A 23,880-nucleotide genomic window follows, 5' to 3' on the forward strand; every position below is an offset into this window, starting at 1 on the left:
CTTGGATGGTTGAGAGAAGTTGCTGTCAGAGGATGTTTTTGTACCATTCTTTATTCGGCTGTGTTCTGAGGCAAAAGCCCACTCCCTTGGACGAGAAGCAGCCCCAAACATGAATGGTCTCAGGATGCTTTACTGTTGGCAAGAGACAGGACTGATGGTGGCGCTCACCTTTTCTTCTACAGAAAGCCATTTTTCGAGATGCTCCAAACAATTAATGGTTGATTTAGGTGTAGCAATATCCTTGCCTGTGAAGCTGTAGTGGAAAATTGCATTTTTGTATATTTCTTCCATGTACATACAACAGTGTGTTTTGACTTAGTATTTGCAGGAATTAGTTTGTGATTTTGGAAGGTCAGCTTAATCTTCTGCTTCAGTAAAAACAGCAGGATGGAAAAACATGCTTATCAGGGTTTCTGTGAGCTGGCCACAGAAGGAGCATAGGGGTGAGATATAAATGCATGTGTGTACCTTAGTCAGTTTCTGGAATTGGAATTATTGGAATTGCATGTAGCTTCTCAGAAACAGCCAGAAGGGCAGTCTCAGTAGAATAACCTGCTCTGAAGCCAGACAGGTTGGAATCTACTAGGTTTAGAAGCACTTTAGAAAGAAACGAGAGCAGAGACATGGGTCGGAAGTTGTTGATGTGTCCTGTTCAGAGGTGTGAAATCTAGAAGCTTTTATTTTTATTATGCACCTCAAGCGCCTTTTCTCTGTCTTGCCGTGAGGTGGTGGAATGAACTCGTCCTCAAGGTCAGAACAGCACAGTCACGGAGTATTTTCAAACGGCATCTTAAAATCTTCCTCTTTAGAGAATAGTTAGATTAACTTGTAACTTTCTTATAGTCTGACATATGCAAGAAAAACCTACAAAAGCGTGAATAAAATTATTGTATCCATGGTTGAGTCCTAGTGAACCAGAACTGACTACTTCATTAATGGTAATGTGACAGCAGACGTTGACGTCTGCCAAAAGGCGAAAGCACAAATGCAAAACGTGCTTGTAAATGAATGCCAATGCACACACAGGTAGAAAAGTAAGAAAAAAAAAAAAAAAAAAAAAAAAAACACACACCACAAAAGTTTCAAGTTTGTATTTTAAAAGCATATCAAATTTTGAACGGATGACTTTTTAAGTCCCAGACCCCCCCCCTCCTTACAAACGATTTAAAACTTTAAAAACTTTGAAGGAACACCTTCGAGACCTACTGCATTTTCATTTTAACGACAACGTTTTTCATAACTAACACAGACCATAAAATAAAAGAGGAAATGAGCTCTTTTATGGTTAGTGATCTATAAAACAACATGGAGGCATTATTAAAACACACACACACACACAAACACTGGAATTATATCAAGGCCCTGAACATGTATAATAGTTCCAGTTTTGTGTGCTACGTGAACCATCCCTGGCGTAATACCGTTCCGATTTCTCCTGAAGGCAGAACGCTGCTACGGCTTTTCCCTTTTCTTCATCCTTCTCCCTTGGCCCTTTCGCACGTGGGGTTTGCAGTTGAATGTAAGGCGTGGTTTCTACGCGGCAGCGTGAGACGTCGAGCTTCGTATAAAACACACATGGGTCAGAAAGTAAGACTGTTACGTTTGTTTCCATGGGAACAATGTTATTCAGGTACTGTGTTCTACTGCTTCTCTCACACACACCAGCTACTGTGTAATATGCGAGGATATGAACGTTTCACGCTCGCTACGTGACGATATGTTTCATATTAGACTTTAAAAACATGTAGAAAATGTTGCATTGACTGTGTGCATCAGATGTTCTCCGCGGTGCGGCTTCTACGTCAGCCACTTCTCCATGCAGGTGGTGAACACCGTCTCGTTGGAGTGCCACATGACGTGCTCCACGCCGGCCATGGAACACAGGACCAGGTCCCCGCGGCCGTACAGCGTCTTCAGACCGAACGTGTCCCTGAGGAACACCTGCGGACGACAGGAGAAAAACGTGCGGTCAGGGTGGACACTTCCGAACGGGAGCAACAGGAGCACGTGACTTTACTCACATCCTGGTTCTTCATGTCCACAACCGTCTCGTTTGTATCAAAAAACCCAAACTGGCTGCAGAAAAGAATATATATGCACATGGTGAGAAACGGAAATGGGAGATATTTGTAGATCCAGATGTTTCCAGGTGCGCCCACCTGGACTGCCACGGTGTGATCACACCATCATCAGGCCCGCCGATTAACACCAGCTTCCTGATGCGCAGGAAGTTGTTCTTCCACACTGCCGGGGGGAGAGAGCGGCGTGAGGTGATGGATCTACTACCACTCTGTCCCACCAGGGGACTGGTCACTACTGTGAGTGTAAAACGTGGGTGGGGACTTACGCGTCGCATTGGGGTTCGGCCTCTCGCTGTTCAAGACGGCCAGGAAGTCGCTGCTGTTGACGTACATCTCCTTGTGATGGGGGTCTTCAAGAAACCAGGGAGGGAGCATATTACAATCGTTATATACAATAGAACTCTGTTATTATATATTAATGCACTGTTCCATTTTGCACAGCAACATTTGGACTATTTTACTTCGCAAATGTATTATTAATTTAGCGCCGTCTGTCTCGTCCTTGTCTACACGGTTTAGTTAAATGTTACTCTTGCACCGCCTGTGTCCCCTGTTTGCACCTTATCTAGCCCACACATGTCACACATGTGCACTTTCTCAGTACGTAACTTTTTCCTAATCGTTCAAAGGTTCCGTGTAGCACCAGGTTCTGGAGAAACATTGTTTCACTATGTACCGTCTAATGACAGTATTTAGCTGAAATGACAATAAAGCGCATCTTCAACATACAAGTAGCAAAAGCAGCATTGCTACCAGTAAAGAAATAAATCAGAGGACTGAAGACACTCCTCTGATATGCAGCTTTAAAAGCCCAGACAAGGCCTCACCGTTCCAGTAGTTGCAGATGGAGATCCTCTGGCCTACAGACGTGTAGCAGACGTGGTAAATTTTGGACTTGACGAACTGTGGGAACAGGTACTTCAGGTAGTCCGTGTCTGGAGGGGGACATTTTTGCGGAAATGAGAGATGGAGCAGCAGTGACATTATGCATGTGTGTGTGTGTGTGTGTGTGTGTGTGTTTGTGCAACAGTCTGCACACCAAAACAACAAACATTTTTACATTTGATAGTTACTTTCTGTTATATTTATAGATCCAAGTATATGGTAAAAAAAATATATGTGGCTAATCTTTTCCACACAATAATAAGTAATTAAGCCGTGAAAACCCCCCAAACTGCATTACAGTGAAACCAGCTACTCGATTTGGTAATAGCAGATAACATGGCAACATGGGAGAAGCTCCACAGCAACATAAAAGTCGTTGTGATGTGTCCTCTGCATTTAACCATCACGCTTGGTGAGCAGTGTGTGGGGACGGCCCCTTGATCAAGGGGACCTCAACTTTTTGAACCTACAACCTTTATTTGTTCCTGCCCGGTTTCGAACTGGGGACCGTTCACGTGTGAGGCGAACGTGATGACCACTACACTACAGAAACCTGGGTGTAGCGGGAGAAGCTCCACGGCAACATAAACTCTGCAGAAGGAGAACCCACCTCCATACTGGCCGGCCTGCGGGGACGACAGTGAGATGAAGGAGTGGACGTTGTGGTCTGAGAGGATGGAGAGGATTCCTCTACACACCAATCCACCTGGCAGAGAGCGAGAGGGAGGAAGTTTGATTCCTTTTCACGCGAAGGCCGTGTTCCTGTGTAAAATCCGGACGGAACCTGCATCAACCTTGCGAGTAGCAGATGAGGTGGAGACCGTCTGCTGCATTCTGCATGATGGGGTAAATGGCGTCCTTGAATCCCTCCACCTGCTTCCACAGCGGCTGCAGACTGGCGCTGCGATCAAACAGGTCGATCACAGACACGTTGGTTCCAGGGTGAGTCTGAAGAACAAGAAATACACAAATGACACACTCTCTCTCTCTCTCTCTCTCTCTCACACACACACTCTCTCTCTCCCTCTCTCTCTAACACTCTCTCTCTCTCTCTCTCTAACAAACACACACTCTCTCTCTCTCTCTCTCTAACAAACACACACTCTCTCTCTCCCTCTCTCTAACAAACACACACTCTCTCTCTCTCCCTCTCTCTAACAAACACACACTCTCTCTCTCTCTCTCTCTAACAAACACACACTCTCTCTCTCTCTCTCTCTAACAACACACACTCTCTCTCTCCCTCTCTCTAACAAACACACACTCTCTCTCTCTCTCTCTCTAACAAACACACACTCTCTCTCTCTCTCTCTCTAACAAACACACACTCTCTCTCTCTCTCTCTCTAACAAACACACACTCTCTCTCTCTCTCTCTCTAACAAACACACACTCTCTCTCTCCCTCTCTCTAACAAACACACACTCTCTCTCTCCCTCTCTCTAACAAACACACACTCTCTCTCCCTCTCTCTAACAAACACACACACTCTCTCTCTCTAACAAACACACACTCTCTCTCTCTCTAACACACACACACTCTCTCTCTCTAAGGTCCGGGGTAGAGCAGCTGCAGGTGGGGTCTGACCTGGTTGATGAAGCTGAGCAGGTGGATGAAGTCAGTGGAGCTGTCGAACAGTCCGTGGACGATGACGACGGGTCGGTACCCGAACGCCGCCGCCAGAACCAGGCACAGACCGAGGACGCAGCGCGGCCACATGTTACCGACAAAACAGAGCGCGTAACCCGTGTAGACGCGCCGCGCGAGCCGCAGCTGCTCTCGGCGCAGTGAACGCGCAGCGCGCGGGTCGCCACTTTTGTTTGTTCCGGTGTCTTGATCACGCCGCGGTCTCGTCACTTCCGGTTTCTTCCAAGCGTTAAACCCGCAGCGGTTAATGTGGGACACGGAACAATAATTATACATACATATCAATATATTATAATCTGCACTCTGTATTTTACAATATAAATATATCATAATCAGTACTCTGTATATTATAAATGTATTATAATCTGCACTCTGTATTTTACAATATTAATATTTTATAATTTTTACTGTATGTATTCCAATCTCAGTATACTAAATTCTGTACTGTATCGCTGTTTTACCACCTTTCATCTTCATTTTATATTCTTTCTTGCCACCATCCTCCCTACTCATATTTAAACTGGAATAGTTATGTTCTATATAAACAAGATTGCATTGCATTCTGTATAATTTGTGACACAGATTTGAAACCCACGGCCTGCCTCTGATAATTTAAAACAGACCAGGCCTTATCTAAGATTTTATTGGACAATAACGACATCTTAACTTGTCCAGATAAAAGGTCTTCGCAGAACACATCACACAAAAACTCAAACACAGAAAGTCTAAAGGTACTTTTAGCTCCATGAGGCTTTAATGCAGCAGGCTGGTTCAGTAACAACGTGGACCACGATTAAAAAATGGTCCTGAAACATCTGATGTTTCTTGATTGTACTCATTAGAAAAGCAGAACAAGCTGCACGTGAATATTTATTACAAACTGGATGTGAGGAAAGCTGGAAAAAGCATCGTTTCAACACCGCAAACACCACGGCGTCCTCCAGAACCGGCTGACGAGACAACGACCTCCACCCAGCCAGGGCTCCAACCAATCGGCGCTACGCCCCGGGCGGCTGCAGCAGTGTCTGCAGGTGGCACAGCGAGGTCTCCAGGGTGAGAGCAAGCTTCTCGGCATTGGTCTCCTCGCAGCAGTTGAACGCTGTGACGGAGAAGTGGACGTGGTCAGGCTGGGGGTTGTAGCACACGGCGTAGCCGTCAGGGACCAGCGGGCCGAAGCACATCACGCTGTCTGTGTTGGAGGGCACCTGCAGGTGGACAAGATCAGACTTCAGAGAAAATGGAAATATCCATTCTCAGATACAGACAGAAGATCAGAGCAGGTCTGAAAATAGATACGTCAAAAAGCCTTAAATCAATAATTGAAGAGGAAAGCCAGGCGTAGGGTAAGCCAATATTTATCATAGATATTTTAATCATGTCGCCATTAGACTGATAAATCGCACCAAAAAAAACAGTCACCATACTGATGATGATGAAGGCTTAGCGGACGTACTTGTCCTGTTCGGAGTTTCCAGTGGGTGGCCAGGCCGTATGCTGTGTCCATGAAAATTCTGGGCACACTGAGTCCCTCCTCGATGGCCTGCAACTTCAGGCCCAGGAGGTGGCGGTCAATGCCCTGACCCTGCAGAGCCTACAAACACAATCAGAGTCGTGGATATTGGCCAAATACGTGAGTGAAAGCACTTGGTCTGTGATTTTCATCATATGTACACTTCAACTGGGAGAGAACATCATACATAAAGTTTAAAAAGCCATTTAACCAAGAAAAACATTCATATATGGTTAAAAACAGACATTCTGATATCAATCCGCTCATGGAGGGGGAATAAATAATCATTCCAGGAATGCATATGGTCACATGACAAAGAGCACTGAAGCCCCACCCACCTGCTCAGTCAGTTCACTGTGTACCTCCACCGCCTCACGCAGCAGCTCCACCTTTGCCTCTTTCTGTCAAACAAAGGGGATAAAAATGATGAGGGTCAGCAGACAGACAGACAGACAGACAGACAGACACACACACACACACTTAAAAAAATATAAAAGTGGTCCTGTGGTACCGAGACGGCAGGGTTATCAAACGCCAGAACAAACTTCAGGCTCTGGTTGGTGGGCGAGCGGATATAGTCGGTTCTGCCACCTCGGAACATTCTGAGCGAGGCGGTTTCACAGGAAGCGCACAGTTCGCCGTGGACCCTGCACAGATCATTATTATTGATTATTCCCAGTAGCTACGAGTGATAGAGAGAGCTGGAAAGAAATCCAGGTCGTGTGACCTTTGACCTCACCTGTAGTAGGCAAGCTGTAGGGCCACTTGTATGAAGGAGTTTGGGCTGAAGTTGTGCTGCTTAGGGAACTCTTTACCAAAGCGCTGGAAATTGAAGCAGTTTATGTCCAGGTCGTTAATCAGGCTGTGGAAATAAAACCACAAAATGTATCTGGGAATGTGTTGTGTTTTATACTACTTATATTATTTTATATTAGTTCTTAATCTAATCTCTAATTATTTCTTAATCTAATCTTAAAAACACCAAATCTGAACCCAAAGTGGATTTGATTAGTTTTTCAAGGCCTGCACATTTGTTTTCATTTGTAGCTGAATTTGATATGCAGCATTTCTTCCTCTGGAATGTTCCTTTGTGCTGACGATTGTTCTGTCGTATCACCAGAACAGAGGTGCATTGGATAAGAACGTGCGCATATAAGCATTCACGCCGTATCACATGCAGTTAAACCAAACATTAGCAGTAGATACTGAGCACCTGCGCAAACGCAACCAAGATCATCCACGATGATCAATTACTTACAACATAGGGGTTTCACAACATTTTGATAAATACGGAGTATACAGTAACAGCCAATCACAGGACACAATCTAGGGCTGGGACGACGCGTCAACATCATCAATTGCGTTGGACCCAAAAAAGATGGCACCGCTGGTGAGTAGCAGCAACGCCGTTGACTGCAATTCAACTGTGCTCGTCCTTAAAAGATGTGGGGTTGGGGGATCCTTCCAGTATCACCAATGGGCGAGAAATTGATCCACTAGCACAAATAATTGTGTAGGACGCCCATGACGTGACTAAAGTGGCTCCAAAGCCCAGGCAACTGTAAAAACCTGGCCAATGTTTCTGGATACTGAGCTGAAGTTGAACGTGATTAGTTGTCACAGGTGACACACCACACCACAGCAAAAATGTGTCCTCTGCTTTAAAGCATCACCCTTGGTTAGCAGTGGGCAGCCATGACAGGCACCCGGGGAGCCGTGTGTGGGGACGGTACGTTTGCTCAGTGGCATCTCAGTTGCACCTTGGCGGCCCACTTCCTTACCCGCTAGGCCCCACTACTGTTGATACACTATGTAACATATGACTGGATATAATCACCTTGTTTAATTTTTCACAAAAAGTATTGGCAAAATATATATATTTTTTTTAACAAATCCTATTTTCATGATGCTGGTCACTTGTAGTAAAATCGTCTGCATCCTCAGTTGATCAGATCAGTCGATAAATCAAATCACATAAGGAATTCTGCAGGTTTAAAAAAGCCAAATTTAAGACTTTTTAAGACTTTTTTAACACCATCTTCATCAAATTCAAGACCTTTCATCAGGGTCATTAACTACATTTGTCCAAGGGCCAGAGTGTTTCTTGGAATACACTGTGAGGGCCAGATGCTCTTCTAAAATACAATATTAATTAAAAAGAAATATATTTTCGGTTTCATATTTCAGGGCTGCACGATTCAGTCAAAAATAATATTGTGATTACTGAGATCAATATTGCAATATGTTATATGGTAAATGGCACATGCTTGCCTATCAATAAAAAAAAAAAAAAATAAAATCAATAATTACTAAATCTTTACATTACTGCAAATGTTATTTTCCCCAATACTGCAGCTTCATAAAAATAAACAATAAATAAATCAATAATTCATCCCCCCCACCAAAAAAAAAAAACAGGTACCACAGCAGCCTTTGATTACAGTACGGATGTATATTAGCACAAGCGTTATCAAAGCAACTGTGAATGGACACACACGTAGCTCACAGCAAATATATTTCTGAGTTGCACCAGGTTCCGGAGACACATTGTTTCGTTTCACCATGTACATTCGTGTGTTAACGTGTATGTACATTAACACATTCAACGTCAAAATGGACGAGAGAGCAGCGCTGCTGTACGAGATGGGTGTGGCTTTTATGGAGATATATTTAATACATATTTTCACAACATGGTAAAAACTTTAACCAATTTACAAGCAGTGAATCATGCAGAAAAGGTACAGTAAAATAGACGGGAAGTTTGTAATATGAGAATTTTAGAATATATTGTTACTTTAGACCATGTTCTTATAATATAAATTGCATAATCTGCATGATCTGACATTGTAATTGCACAGCGCTGCACCATGAACCTGGAGGTGCGCAGCACGGATTACTGACAGATTGAAGGCTTGTTTCATTTGATTTAGAAAAATAAATAAATGTAGGAACATACAGGATATTCCTGATTCAGTAACATCCGTGTATTTTTAATAGAACAAGAACACATCCACCAGCGAGTGCAGAATTTGGCAGTCTAGCTCCATAGGCGGATCTCAAAAAATAAATAAAAAGTTTAAATATTACAAAACACATATTAGAAATTCATAAATTATTTAGAGGTTACCAGTACATAAATGTTTTGGATCCTCATGTATTTTTAAGACCTTTAACTTATTTTTAATGATATTTTTCCAATTTAAAATCCAATTTAAGACTTTTTAAGGATCCATGGAAACCCTGTCACATGATTATAACTTAAGCAATAAATGGTAACACTTAAAAATAAATAAAAGTTTTTAAAAAAATAATCATTTGAATGACGTTTTCATGGGATGTTGGTTTTGTGGGGACAGATATGACACTGTTTATTCAATTAAAATCTATTCAACTCTCAGAGATACATCTATTTACAGAGTCTCTGAGCAGTAGGTCCACTTACATTCAGCATTAGACTCATTTAGAGTGGTGATGGTTGACTAAAGACTAAAGATCTACTCTCATCTAAGAATGTGCAGATTTGCTGGTTCAAATCCGCTCCTTAGAACATTCTATGTATGCAAAATTGTCACAATAAAAACAGAAGCAGCAAACTCTGTGAAAACCAGCATTTGTGTCATTCTCAAAACCTTTGGCCACAATTAAAGACACTACAGCTTTCAGCTCCTCAAGAAGATTTCCGTACCGCGAGTGGGTGGGGTGTAGGATGCCCATGACGTGACAAATGTTTAAGCAGCTCCAAAACCCGGCCAATGCTTCAGGCTACTGTTGGTTCCCTGTGTCTGTATATAGTCACCTTCCTAAAAATATTTGCAAAAAGTTTGGGCAAAAATGCAATAAAACACTCTCTGTCTTCATGTTTTTTTCATTCAGATATGTAACTTAGAATGTATAAATTGCTCTATTAGTCAATTAATTTAGAAATAATTGAGAATAGAGTTGGAACAAAAATCACTAGATTAATGACTCAAGAAAAAAACAAACAAACACTAGATTCATAGTTGAAATAAAATTGTTTTATTTAACTAGTACTGGATTCTAATACTTTCCATGAAAGCGGCGCACCACCTGAAGGCAACACTTACATGTCCAGGTTCTGTTTGGCCATTTCAATATCCCACTTGATCTCGGGGTCGATGTAGAAGTAGAGTTTCTTTGGCATCGGCAGAGGAACGAGCGGTGCTCGGACCCGGTCCGGCTTCTTACTGAAACACACACACAGGAACAGAAGAGTCATGATAATGTAGAAGCGCTACACTCCACTATCGAGTGACGTTACCAGAACGTCCAGTACCAGAACTCCAGCAGGTGGTGCAGCAGGGTGGCTATGGGTGGGCCCTCGGCCGTCGCCTGCTCGTACAGGAGACCCCAGGACCCGTCCTCCCCCACCACGAACTGGCAGACAGAAAGTGAAAATGAACACTCACACAAACCTACGCATTACATCTACGATTGAGGGAGGGGCAAGCAAGACTGATTGGCTAGCGCCTTCACCTTCAGAAATTTAAATATAAAGAATTTGATTGGCAGGCGCTTGAAAAATTCAACTTCCTGAAAGAAGCGACGAGAAGTGATGGACCCACAATTCATTTGTGAGGCGCAAAATTTCACACCTGTCACTGTAATCATTTTAAACCAATTTAGTCTTAATTATTAATTTTAGCCAATTATTATCCAGCAGCAAGTCATGTGGTTCCACTCACCTGCAGAGTTTTATCAAACCAGCGGTTCCCGCTGTTAGAGTAAGTCCCGCCCCCGTGCAGGATCTGAGCTGCCATTCGACTGGAGTATCTGTCAGTCAGCAAAGAGCCAATGAGGGCAGAGAAGAGAAGATACACACAGGAAGAAAAGCACAAGCACAAAGACGTACTTGTCATCTGAAATCCTCATGACAGGGGAGTCCAGGCACAGTGTGAACAGGCCCTTCTCAATCAGCCGCACCGACTCCTTATTGATCTTGTCTGGGGGAGAAGATCAGGACCTGGAATTAAGGCTCCTGGGCAGTAGTGTTTAATGACTAAACATCTTCCTCAATGAACCTTTGTGACATGACTACAGCGAAACAGAACGAGACGTAAATGTCGGTCATGTGACAATAACTATAACAATATATATAATAATATTGTTGACAAATAATACCAAGACTAAATAGTGTTTACAAGACTAAAAGCTAAACTAAAATGTACTGTATATTCACTAGGTTAAATAGAATTGACTTAATAAAAACTACAATTTTCATTGATTAGAGTAAAATGTCACCAGTTCTCATTGACGACAACTAGACTAAAATAGTCTTGGAAAATTCTGATTAAAATCAGACTTTTATTTGCCTGAAACTTCACTAGACTAAAACAGGCCCTCAGAAACATCTATACTGGACAGAAACACCTTATTAAAGAAGAGTTTACAATATATACGGTTCTCTTGAAAGAACCAGATCATTTCTCAATAAACATGATTCTCAAAAAACAATTCATAAAGGGAAAAAAAGGCAAACCAAAAAATGTTAAGATGAGGGGACTGAAGAGGGACATGTCCAAAGTTGCCCCCAAATCAAACATGTCCCTTTGTCCTCCCAACTATTTTCCGAATCAGTTTGAACCAAGCTGTTCCCGAACAGAACCAGAGGAGAGCCGGTACCTCGCAGCAGCCGGTTGTACGCCTGGCCCCATGTGTGGCGGTGCTCGCTTGTCAGGATGCCCATGGGCTCCTTGTCCGTCTTCCATGACTGTGAGCGAATCCGCAGCAGCTGTCCGTGGATCTGGCTCTCCGTCAGAGGCGTTCCGTCACTGTTGTACACGTCCAGCTGAAAGAACTGAAGCAGAAGAATTGGAACGGAGTGCCCACCCCCCTGAAACCCGCAAGTCCGGGCCAGGCTTCCTGCTCACTTGGTAGTTGCGGACCACGGTGATGTGGGTGGGGCCGCGGCGTGAGCGCCCGTAGTGAGCCACGTAGTCATGCTTGGGGCCCGGGATCCGGCAGGAGGAGAAGAGCCGAGGGAACAGCTCCGCACAAAGCAGCTGTCCACGGATGTTCTCCACCGGTAGGCGCCCACTAGTGATTCCGGAATTTAAGGAGAACAGTATATTAATTCTGCATGAAAATGCTGGTTTTTAGAAGCTGCCAGGAAACTTACCGCTCCACTCGGTATTTGAAGTCCAGTACTCCAGCAATCAGCTTAGATGCAAACCTGAATTAAAAAAAAAAAAACAACCCATTTAATAATTCATTAGGCCACAGGGATTACAAATCATTACAGTGTGTGTGTACAGAACATGCACAAGATAAAGATGAAGATCCTGTTCGGCTGGCTCCTGTCTCTTCCACACCTGGCACCCCAAACAGCAGAGGGCAGCATAAAGACTCGTCTACTACCGAACGCGTTGGAACTACTCATCATTCCAGAATTTGAAATATTCCCACTGACGTGAATATGAGATTTGTGTGCGTGTAAAATAAACAAAGTGAGCTGTGTGTGCGCAGGCCAGTCACACGCCGAGCCACGCCTGGTCTGAAACTCACACCAGCTGCCCCCTCCAGTCGCTGTAGTCCCGGCGCGGGAGCGAGATGGCTGGGTTCGAGTGCACGGCCAGCGGCAGGCGGCTCTCCAGATATGCCCACCGAACCCACCAGTCTGTGATCTGGACACAGTTGGGAGGAAAAAAAAAGCTGTTCCCTTAACAGGACCGGAGTTTTGTTTACAGGGGATCTGACAGGGAAAGACCAATAAATACGAAATAAGAGCAACAGCATCACTAGTCTGGCCAGACAGTTCATTTCCACACCCAGTAGGGAGATGGGTGGGGGCCGGGTGGGTAGACAGGTGGGGGGCCGAGTCAGTAGAAAAGTAGAAAGGTAGGGGTCAGGTGGGTAGAAAAGTAGAAAGGTAGGGGCTGGGTGGGTAGAAAAGTAGAAAGGTAGGGGCTGGGTGGGTAGACAGGTGGGGGGCCGAGTCAGTAGAAAATTAGAAAGGTAGGGGTCGGGTGGGTAGAAAAGTAGAAAGGTAGGGGCTGGGTGGGTAGAAAAGTAGAAAGGTAGGGGCCGGGTGGGTAGAAAAGTAGAAAGGTAGGGGTCGGGTGGGAAGAAAAGTAGAAAGGTAGGGGCCGGGTGGGTAGAAAAGTAGAAAGGTAGGGGTCGGTGGGAAGAAAAGTAGAAAGGTAGGGGCTGGGTGGGTAGATGGGTGGGGGGCCGGGTGGGTAGAAAAGTAGAAAGGTAGGGGTCGGGTGGGAAGAAAATTAGAAAGGTAGGGGTCGGGTGGGAAGAAAAGTAGAAAGGTAGGGGCTGGGTGGGTAGAAAATTAGAAAGGTAGGGGTCGGGTGGGTAGAAAAGTAGAAAGGTAGGGGCTGGGTGGGTAACCGGTGGGGTACGGGTGGGTAGAAGGGTGAGAAGACTGGTCGGTGGCCAGGTGAAGTTACGTACCCAGTTGTGGGAGTGTCTGGCCCTCTTCTCCAGCTCCTGCTGCAGCTTCTCCCCCAGGCCGCCACCCTGCCCGAACTTCTGCACCATCTTCCGCGTGTGGTCCAGCTCGTCCTGCGGCAGCAGCGGCTCCAGGGCGCGCAGGTACCTGCCCAGCGTCTGGGTCAACGGTGGTACCGGCTGGGGCGGCGCGGAGGAGTGGGGACGGGCGGGTCCGAGGACGGCCTGCGGGTCAGAGCAAATACAATTTCATTATTACTCCCACGAACGAGCGGCGAGTAAAACAACAACAGCAATAACTTCTTCTTCTTACCCGACACACGAAAGATGGCCGCAATTTCCTCGTTATCATCGTCAAAAAGTCAGAAGTTCTCAGCAGACATCAGTTCCGTTCTCCAGTTCCAGTTCTCTCTTCTAAACTCTCCTTGTTCTTCCGCAGCGAGTTTAAATTGGCTTTGTGGACATGGCACAAGCAGCGTAGGGCGGGCTGCTGATGCTGCGTGATTTTCCGCACGGAGGAGGAAACTCGCGGGGAAAAGGGGCAACACGGCGATCAACACGTGTCAGAAGTTTCCTTCACTGGCTGAAGTAAAGCCTTGATTAAACGCGCACGTAGAAAATTCTGCTGGTGGCGCCGTGTGCTGTCAAGCGGTCATAAAGGCAACTCCATGCTACCGTAGATCTACAAAACACGTTTAGTTCCACACTCCCCGGTGAGTCTCGTTTAATCACTCAGGGACGCAGTAATCCTGAAAAATAATACAAGATGTTGTCCATTAGGGTTCATCGCTTTACTTTATTACGGTAATTCCGTTTGATCTGTGATTCACGCTCCACCCGCCGGGTGTCAGTGTGGGACAAAAGGAGACACTATACACAGACGACAACTTTTTATTTACATTCGTCATTTGAAGCCAGCTTCTTCAACCACAATATAAAACAAATATATATATTTATGTCAATATACAAAGTATTTATAAGGTAGGAAAGGGAGCTGAAATTCTTCACACTTCAGTATTTCAGAAACACCTGCTAATGTGTCTCGTTACATTCACTTATTTGATTTATTTCTACATTTGAACATGACTATTCAACGGACACAACTATCTTATACTTAAAAATGAGCTGGAAGATAATCACGACAATGATAAATACTTTTGCACATGTACCATGGCAGTGAATGAGGTGAGGAAAAACTGGAGCATTTCCACACCCCAAAAAGATCTCACAAGTGAAATGCTCCATTTTTTCCCCTCATAAAATCAAGACTTACTACATTATTTCAAAGCAAATTTTCCACACACAGTTGAAATGTGAATCAAACGTGAATCATGGACACAGTTATGGAGCTACACGTGGCTATGTTTCGACTGAAAGCCTAAATCCTGCTGACTTGACTGGTGAGCTGGTGGACATCTAGTGTCGACACGACTCATCTGTAAAAAAAAAAGAACACAGTTTAATATAAATCCTCCCCATCACTGCTCGCCCCATCACAGTTTGCACTATAGTTACCTATAAAGGCTCATGTAGTACTGCTAGTTTACATTTACATTATGTAAACAGCATAATTACACATTCATATGTTATAGTTGTCATTGTAAAAAGGACTGATGCAGTGACGAGTGAAAAGTGGATATGAAATGTGCATGTTGCACTGACCCACTCTCAGGACACGGGCCGCTTTAGCCCCCACATTCCCGGCACCGGACACGAACCGTCCTTTCTCTTCCTCCTCCTCCTCCTCATCCTCCTCGTCCTCCTGCCCCTGTGCCCTCTCCTCCCCCCCGCTCTCGGCTCCCAGGAGAGGGGAACAGGGGAGGAAGGCCAGCAGCGAGCTCTCGGACGGGTACTCACACACCCGCTCCAGCCGAGTCTCGTCGAAACACACCTTCACCTGGAAACGACACTCATGATCAAATGGGCTGGAACAAAAACAGGCCTGTCTAAACGGACACAGGAACACAGTAATACCCTGGCCCAGGGGTGGCTGGGCGAATCAAGCCGAGGCACACAGGGCTAATCCCCCTGACCGCAGCGATTAACTGAGGGCAGCGCAGCGGGGGACCACAGAAACTGAGGGAAGAAGAAGCAGGGGACGAGGAACAGAAGTGTCCCCTTCCCCCCACAGATCACTGATCCAGCAGGACGGGCAACGTCAGAGCTAGTGGAGCTCCGAGATGTGAGCGACAGGTGGCCACCAGAACATCCCCAGCCACATAAAGCAGAATTCTAATGTGAGACGGTAATCCTCCAGGTTCCCTCTTTAAATGTAATTAGTTTCCTGGGTGTCAGGAAGGTCAAAGTGGTATGGCTACTATAGATCTGTGATCGTGATTATAAGATTCGGTTAGAAAAAAGTAAAGGTCCTAATTGAGGTTAAGATAGAACAAAACTACCCGTTGAATGGAGCATGTTGCAGTGGCTTAAGTTCCCTGATCAGAGGAAGTTTGCTGAGCTGCATGAGGAAGTGGCTGCACCAGTGTCAGCAAGTCACTCGAGAGCCTGCTGAGGAAGAAAATCTTCTCTCTCTCATTTTGCCTTTTTTGTCGAAGGTCCAGATGGACACCTCGAGAGACACTCAGCCCACTACCTGCCGCCTAATGTTCTAATAAAGGGGAGCCGTTGTTTATGCATTTCTGAATGAACTGAAACTGAATTGAATCTTAACCTTCTAGTTGAAAGTTCTAGTTTTGCTACTTGGAACGTACTATTCTAAACCACAAATGCCACGCCTCTCCCAGTAACTTAAGTTCTATCCAGTTTTTGGCAGAACTACTTTAGTCCATATTTGGACTGTCAGCACACCTCAACACAGTTCTGGCTTTTACCAGACGCCACTGTCCTTTTTTTCTGGAAATCCACTAAGTGGCTCAGGGACAAAATGTCCTTTTTAAAGCTAGAGAAGGTGAGCAGTAAATCTCACTGTCTTATATATCCGTTGTCATATCTAACATGCACCTTAGATTCCATGTGTTACACTGTGCTGTCGTCACGTCCTGTTTCTCATTGCTGGCCTATTTGTACGCACTGAAACAACATCTCCACTCGTTTGTCGCCGACGGTGCAGCAACATGTGATACTTCTGTAATGAGGATGGTGGTGGTGATGGGGGGGTGGAGGGCGGGGCGGGTGCGTTACTTGTGGCTTCCTGTCTGTCTGGCAGACGCCGCGACTGGTTCTTCATCTCTGAATAATCTCTGTGCCAAGCCTAGAATCTCTGCTTGCATGAGTACAGCTTCTGCCTCAAAACATCACTGGTTAGGTTAGTTAGTTATTGGTTAGTTAACCCCGCAAGCAGAGCTAATTTACCCGTGAATTACTATAAGAAAGCGATCGGAAATGCGAGTAGGACTCGTCTGGTAAAAGCTCCAGAAAACTGGGCCACGCGCTGTTCTCCCGACTCACCCCTCTGTGTGCTGCACCCCTGTTTTTGAGCAGGCAGGACTTCTCCAGTCTCTGGTAGCCGCCGATCACCTCGATCTCCTCCGCCGTGGGGTACCGCTTCTTGCCCCCCTCGCCCGGTGCCGCGCCGGCGGGCGCCTGGACCCTGGCGGGCGCCTGGACCCTGGCGGGCCCCGAGGCCGGCGCTGATGCTCCTGCCGCTTTCTTCGGGGTGATCGTGATGGTGGTGCCCCTCTTGCCGGCCGCTGATGAAGCGCTCCTGATAGAAAACAGCGGCGGGGACGGGGACGGGGAGTGGGAGGGTGGAGGGGAGGATGGGGAGGGTGCCGGAGCAGGGGGAACCCCGCGGTCAAGATGTTTTTTGGGGCCCGGTGGTAACAGGCCGCTTCTGGGGCTGACGGTGAATGACTTCGCCTGGTTCTGCTTGGGCTGGGATTTGGGGAAGCGCAGCTGGGACGGAGGGCCTCTTGGACCCGCTGGTGTAGTCTGCTCCTTCACCTGGACCCCTCTGGCCTGGGGGTGGTGACCCCTCGCACCTTCCTTTTCTCTTTGGAGGTCAGGCTTCTGCGTTGAGTGCTCCGCCTCTCTGTCGGCGTGCGGCGGCCACGGGACTTCCTGGTCTCCGAGCTGCAGCTGCTCCACCTGCCGCTGCACAAATGCCTCCTCAGCCCGCGAGACCTTCTCGCTCAGGGGTTCGGCGGGCCACGGACGCTCCTGGGTTTCACCCTGCGTTCCCGTCGTGCTGGTCTCCTTGGAGGCCACCTGGTGGAAAGGTTGCACCCTGTCACCGATGCAGACGGCAGTCCTCGAGCCCACTGTCTTCAGGTTGTAGATCCGACTCATGGCAGCCAGAGAGAGAGGGAGTGGTGGGGAAGACGAGGGAGAGCTGGCGGGTGAAGGAGATCTTGAGGACGGAGCGAGGTACGCTTCCTCCGCCAACTTGTCCCCCTCCTTGTCTTCTCCTCCACCTCCTGGACTCCTGTCGGTCAGCAACGGTCGTCTCCGAGCTACATGTTGCTTGGGTTCCTCCTCGTCTCGGTCTATTGTGCGGAGACCGGAAAAAGCTGCTGCAACTGCACTGGCACGATCTTCCTCGTCTACGGAGGGTGACTGCGAGACCGACAGAGGAACAGGAAGTGGAGGGCTGAGGCTCGACGTGGTTGCTTCCTGTGTGACGTCAGTCAGATGCGCAGGTTCTTCCTGTCTCCGGTCCCTCTCTGCTCTCAGCTCTCGATCCATCACTGCAGCGGCCCACTTGTCCTCCTCGTCCTTTCTCCTTCTCCGCCTCCCCTCTTCCTTCTCATCGTCCTTCCCTTCACTTTCTCCCCTTTCACCTTCATCCCCATCTGGGTTGGAACATCTCTGCCTCTCCATCTCCCTCTGACGGATTCTCTCACGCAGCGACTCAATGCGGGTCAGAGGACGGCCGGCCCTCCAGCTCTCCCTTCGTTCCACACCTCCAGTTGCTTCACTTGTCCTCTCCGACGAATAGTCCACACCATAGAACACGTTCCTGGGTATGTGTACATCACCTTCAGCCGGAGACTGACCTGACCACGCAGAGTGCTTTGGGGACTTCGGAATGACTGGATGTTCTTCGCGGTTACGATCTGGGTGGCTGTCATGGTGGGTGTGCATCATGCCTTCTGATTCACCTTCAATGTGCTGGGCTTCACTGTTCTCTTCAACATCCGTGTCACGTGTGACATCTGCATCCACATACATGCACGCCTGAGTGGCTCTCCAGAGCTCTTGCTGCATTGCTTGTTCTCTTCTTTGTCCCGTCTTACAGATCAGCTCTTCTGTATTTTTTGAGAAGACACTCTGGCTTGAAGGGAGTCCTGATGAAGACAGTCTTCTGGAGGGACAGCTTGTTTCTTTTGTTTCCTCTATCCTTACCTGGATTTGCCTCTCCCACTGTATGACCCTGTCTCTATTGATGTCCCTCTCTGATAATTCATCCATCTCATGCCCAACCTCTGCCACCCTTCCTGCCTGGTCTGTCTCTCTATCCTCCTCTCTGTATTGTGTCGTCTCCACCTCGATCGATTTTTCTCTGGCTTCCTGTCTTATGTGGACCCTACGGGCGAAAGCGATGCCCTCGATACTTTTAATAGATGCCATGGTGAAGCCCTCGTCTGGTTCCACCTTCATGATCCACCCAGCGTATCCCCCACCGTGCGGCTCAGATGTTTCTGAAGCCTCCACGTCATCCTCCAACTCCCTTCCAACAGTCATCTCCACCTCAGTGGGTTTCTCTTGTTTCGCTGCTTGCTTCTCCTCGTACCGCCATCTCTGAAGCACTTTGGGCTTGTTGTCCCTCTCTGGCTCATCTCCAGTGAGCCGGGGCCTGGTGGGGACCCTCCTCTCAGAGTACGTTCTCTCTATCACCCTCCGTTCGTTTTCCCCTTCCTCCAGTTGGCCGTTTTTCCTGCCCGAAATGACCCGGTCAGAAAAGCTGAAGGATCGCTTGGGCACCCCCCTGGCCATCACTTCCTCCTCCCTCGCCGCCCTTCGCCCACAGAGGTCATCACTGTCCCCAAAACTGGCCCGCCCTCTGCCTAGCCGGACGAAGCAGTCGATGCTCTTGGATCTGGACGGGGGTTTGGGATGCTCCCCAAATTTGCTGAGAAGCTGGCTCACCCGGCCTCCTCCGCCGCTGCTACACTCTTTCTCTGCTTTATGGCCGATCCCCTGTGTCCTGGGCGGGACCCCTGACTCTTTCACGCCTACAACGTCTCTCTTCTTCTCGGGATCCCCCATCCCCCATCCCCCATCTTTTTCCTTGTCCCACCCCGACTCAAACGTGCTCTCCCTTGAGCTTCTCCGCTCATGTCCTTGCTTCTCCTCTCCCTCCTTCGAAGAAGCTGTGATTCTGTCATCTGTTCCGGGCTTAATGATTAGCACCTCAGTTGCTCTGATCTCTGTCACACTCCCTCTGCTTGCCAAGATCTCCTTCAGATCCATCCTCATCCCTCTTTTCTCCCCCACCTCCTGCCTCTCCTCGTTCTCCCGCTCCCCGCCCCTCTGACGGTTCTCTTCTCTCTCATGGTCCTTCCTGTCCTTCTCAATGATGATAATATTATCTGCCCTGATCGTGCGCAGGCCTGGGTAAAGGTTCTCTGCGTCCTTGTCTGCTTTTCTTGCTCTTGCTGCTTCCCTTTCCCATTCTTTCTCCTTCGCTGATTCCCTGCATGAATCTCTTCTGTCTCTGTATCTTTCATCCTTTGGAGCGATGTCCCTTCCTCTGTGGACACCACCCTCGTTCTCCTGCTCGTCCCCCTTTTCAAGACCCCCCTCTCCACCTTTCTCCACCTCCTTCCCTCTCCTCCATCCACACTGAAAGCGCATGAATGGGTTCTGACAGATGGGGCCTATAGTTTCAGTGGAAACTCGGCTGTACTTCTTGAGGGGGTCCGTGGTAAACCGAGGCCGCTCTGCTTCCAGCCTGAGTGTGGGCTCTCCCCCCGGCGGGCCAGGGGACAGGTTCTCTGCCAGGCCGTCGTCCACGCCGTGTAATCCCCCCTCCCGGTCCTTCTCTCCAGCGCCCTCCTGCTTTGCCTTCCTGCGCTGGATGATCCCTCGCTTCCAGGCGGGCATGCTGGCCAGCCTCTCCTCTTCTTCCTTTTCCCTTCTCTCGCGTTCCTCCTCCTCTCTCCTCTTGCGCTCCAGCAGCAGTTGCTTCCATTCCGGCAGCGAGGAAACAGACATCACGCCAGGGACGAGTGGCCAGCCCGTCAGATTCCTGTAAATAATTATCATTACACTTCTATAGAATGTTTTAATGAGGTTACTAAATACAACTGCATTTGTTTAAAAGATCATATTACATTTAATTAAGTATCCTTACATTTGTGCATAATGCATCCTTACATTGTGCTATATATAGGTTTAAAGATTTTTAAAAGTTCACAGGTCATGCATGCATCATGAAGAAAATAAAACAAAAAAATGTTTGTGCTGCTTTGTTTATGGCACAGCAAGGCCGTGACATTCGTCGCTAGATAAAGTAATATGTCGTTACCTGGCGAGCGTGTCAGACGAGCCTGTGCGCGGCCGGACTCGGCGTCGCCGCGCCTGCGGCCCCGGAAACGCGCGCCATCGGTAGTAAATATTCCCGGCCGCGCTAATCCGATAATTACATTAAACTCCTGCGGGGGGGGGGGGGGGGTTAGTGGCGCCACCATATTGGCCGTCCTAAGAAAAGGCGCCTAAATTAAGACGCTCGTCTGCCGCGCAACATGCAAGCGTTAATAATGCACGACACGAAGTAACGACGAGTACAAGAAGAGCAGCAGTTTATTGAGTCTCGCCGCTTTCAGCGACATTTTCCAGCGTTTCAGAGTCAGTTTGCACATCAGTAGAAAAGACCAAGAATAAAATGTAGGCATTGCATCGTTTTTTTTTTTTTAAGTCACACAAACAGGACAATGAAGCATTTCTCCCTGGACACCGGGCTCGTTGTGAAAGTGTAAAACGCCGTGCAGGGACCGGTCCGGACTCAGTCCTTCCCGCGACCGGAGCCGGGCTCCTGCGGGGCGCCCCCTGGCGGCGGGCAGAAGAGCTGCAGCTTGCTGCGCAGCTGCGACCTCAGGTAGGCGTAGTCCTGGGCGTCCAGCGAGTGGCCCAGCGCCACGTAGGCGGACAGGTACGCCGCCAGCAGCAGCCTGTCCAGGGGGAAGGTGGGCAGGAGCCACAGCACCACCAGGAGCTCCAGACACACGGGGTGGCGCAGGTGGGCATAGAGGCGCTGGGCACGCGCCGACTTGAGGGCCAAGGGGTCGCCCAGTCCGAGGCAGTCATAATACACCTGCAAAAAAGAGCCGCAGAAAGCCATTCATCTCAGTGAACATCCCCTTTAAAAAAATAATTCAATTAAATGTAAAAAGTCTAATTCAAGATTGGTTTAGTGCAATCATAAAAGAAACAAAAATGTATACAGTACAGGACAAAAGTTTGGACACACCTTCTCATTCAATGTGGTTTCTTTATTTTCATGACCATTTACATTGGTAGATTCTCACTGAAGGAATCAAAACTATGAATGAACACATGTGGAGTTATGTACTTAACAAAAAATGTGAAATAACTGAAAACATGTTTTATATTCTAGTTTCTACAAAATAGCCGCCATTTGCTCTGATTACTGCTTTGAACACTCTTGGCATTCTATCGATGAGCTTCAAGATGTCGTCATCTGAAATGGTTTTCCAACAGTCTTGAAGGAGTTCCCAGAGGTGTTTAGCACTTGTTGGCCCCTTTGCCTTCACTCTGCGGTCCAGCTCACCCCAAACCATCTGGATTGGGTTCAGGTCTGGTGACTGTGGAGGCCAGGTCTCCACTTTTTGTTAAGTACATAACACCACATTCATAGTTTTGATGCCTTCAGTGAGAATCTACTAATTTAAAGTGAAAGTGATTGTCATTGTGATACACTGCAGCACAGCACACGGTGCACACAACGAAATGTGTCCTCTGCTTTTAACCATTACCCTTGTTCATGAAAATAAAGAAAACACATTGAATGAGAAGGTGCGTCCAAACTTTTGGCCTGTACTGTATATACACACTAAACTATACTAACTAAAACTTAAATACTGTACAGTATCTCTAAGAGAAAAATAAAAGCTTTTCTGTATGATGAACAGGACAAACAGGACCGCATCGTGTAGGGAAAATGTAAAATGGCACACAACGCTAAAAGCCCGGATTCAGCGGCGCTCCGGGTAAATTACCTGTTTGAGTCCCAGCAGCTCAGGGTAGTCGAATATCAGCAGTATGCTGAAGATGACGGCCCAGCACAAGAAGTGAAGGGTGAAGCAGATCAGAGGGAACCAGATGTCCCACGGTGCATGGCGCACAGACCACAGGCAGGGGGCGCCCGTCACCGGCTGCCAGAAATGCATCAATAACTGGACAGAGACGACAGGAATTAAGTTCTGGTGGTTAAACGCCTTGTTTCTTGTTTTTTGCGGGTGACGGCGAGCACCTGCAGGGTCGCAGCGGTGGCGGCGCAGTACACGGCGCGGTTCAGGGAGCCCAGGACGGACCCACACGCCTGCTTGACCGGCGACCAGGCCAGGAGGCTGTGCTGGACCGTGAAGAGACCCAGCAGGCCAACGTCCACACACAAGGCCTTGAGGACAGAGACGTCCCGCAAAACCAGGGACCACGACACAGAATCTGTAAATTAAAAACAACCCTTCAAAAATCCACTTTACGTGTAAAAAATGAAAAAAAGATTAACAAAAAAACGTGAGCGCCCAACGTGGGGCTCGAACCCACGACCCTGAGATTAAGAGTCTCATGCTCTACCGACTGAGCTAGCCGGGCTGCGGAGAGCGCGGCGCCGCGCTGCTCTTTAACCACCGCGCCGCATCGCGTCTCGTCCGCGTACCCGAACGCTTCCTTTGCGGCTGCGCGGTCGCACTTTTATCGCTTTTTGCCGACGCGGCTCTGCGTCTGCGGTAACCGTACCTCGGCACAGCGCGGGCCCGCCGGTGATGTTGTGGTAAATCGCCCTGAAGGAGACGAAGCGCACGAAGTCGGCGCCCGTCACGAACACGAACGCGAAGCTGCCGAGCGCCACGCAGGCGACGAAAACGGGACGCGCCGCGCCGCGCAGCGACTCCGCCGCCATTCCAGCCGCCTCTTCCGGGCCGAGCCGCTCCGCCGCCAGAGGGCCCCGCGGCCGCGGACTTCCAGCCGGTTCTGTTCGACTCTCAGGCGGCGTCATGTGCAAACTGTGTTCAGGCACAAAACCTCAAAATTCTGAATTGTACGGTCCAACTTAAACATTACAAAAAAAAGAGAAAATACAGTCAAAATTGATAATATTCACCAATTGCTCTTTTTGTTCTGTCTATAACAAACATAAATATATAAGTTGTCTTTACTGACAAATGAGCACACTGACCGCTGATAAAAGAAATGAAAT

The 23,880-nt window shown here is 47.7% G+C and overlaps 4 protein-coding genes and 2 non-coding genes across 6 annotated transcripts; all 6 read right to left on the bottom strand.

Annotated features, from left to right (window-relative positions):
* Positions 1–1,123: 1,123 nt before the first annotated feature.
* Positions 1,124–4,824, bottom strand: ppt2b (palmitoyl-protein thioesterase 2b). Its single transcript, XM_028964078.1, has 8 exons — positions 4,553–4,824; positions 3,761–3,914; positions 3,577–3,672; positions 2,909–3,016; positions 2,348–2,431; positions 2,160–2,244; positions 2,022–2,076; positions 1,124–1,941 (listed from the first exon to the last, which is right to left on the bottom strand). Exons 1-8 carry the CDS (start codon positions 4,682–4,684, stop codon positions 1,798–1,800), a joined length of 858 nt encoding a protein of 285 aa, XP_028819911.1. The 5' UTR covers positions 4,685–4,824; the 3' UTR covers positions 1,124–1,797.
* Positions 3,447–3,519, bottom strand: trnav-cac (transfer RNA valine (anticodon CAC)). The gene has a single exon. It is a non-coding gene; the product is annotated as a tRNA-Val (tRNA).
* Positions 4,825–5,338: 514 nt separating the features above from the next.
* On the bottom strand, positions 5,339–14,107 carry cratb (carnitine O-acetyltransferase b). The gene is made up of 15 exons (XM_028963654.1): positions 13,852–14,107; positions 13,542–13,763; positions 12,645–12,763; positions 12,259–12,312; positions 12,011–12,176; positions 11,763–11,937; positions 10,993–11,083; positions 10,826–10,913; positions 10,417–10,517; positions 10,208–10,327; positions 6,862–6,984; positions 6,634–6,769; positions 6,461–6,523; positions 6,066–6,203; positions 5,339–5,817 (listed from the first exon to the last, which is right to left on the bottom strand). Exons 1-15 carry the CDS (start codon positions 13,888–13,890, stop codon positions 5,611–5,613), a joined length of 1,842 nt encoding a protein of 613 aa, XP_028819487.1. The 5' UTR covers positions 13,891–14,107; the 3' UTR covers positions 5,339–5,610.
* Positions 14,108–14,413: 306 nt separating this feature from the next.
* On the bottom strand, positions 14,414–21,049 carry LOC114769858 (actin cytoskeleton-regulatory complex protein pan1-like). Its single transcript, XM_028963148.1, has 4 exons — positions 20,968–21,049; positions 16,947–20,688; positions 15,201–15,435; positions 14,414–14,974 (listed from the first exon to the last, which is right to left on the bottom strand). The coding sequence occupies exons 2-4, from the start codon at positions 20,652–20,654 to the stop codon at positions 14,955–14,957; spliced, it is 3,963 nt and encodes a 1,320-aa protein (XP_028818981.1). The 5' UTR covers positions 20,655–20,688; positions 20,968–21,049; the 3' UTR covers positions 14,414–14,954.
* Positions 21,050–21,214: 165 nt separating this feature from the next.
* On the bottom strand, positions 21,215–23,649 carry LOC114770491 (nurim-like). The gene is made up of 4 exons (XM_028964462.1): positions 23,421–23,649; positions 22,933–23,126; positions 22,679–22,855; positions 21,215–21,753 (listed from the first exon to the last, which is right to left on the bottom strand). The coding sequence occupies exons 1-4, from the start codon at positions 23,581–23,583 to the stop codon at positions 21,445–21,447; spliced, it is 843 nt and encodes a 280-aa protein (XP_028820295.1). The 5' UTR covers positions 23,584–23,649; the 3' UTR covers positions 21,215–21,444.
* On the bottom strand, positions 23,204–23,276 carry trnak-cuu (transfer RNA lysine (anticodon CUU)). Its single transcript has one exon. It is a non-coding gene; the product is annotated as a tRNA-Lys (tRNA).
* Positions 23,650–23,880: the final 231 nt, after the last annotated feature.

The sequence above is a fragment of the Denticeps clupeoides genome, chromosome 20 (genome assembly GCF_900700375.1).
Source record: "Denticeps clupeoides chromosome 20, fDenClu1.1, whole genome shotgun sequence".
NCBI lineage: Eukaryota > Metazoa > Chordata > Actinopteri > Clupeiformes > Denticipitidae > Denticeps > Denticeps clupeoides.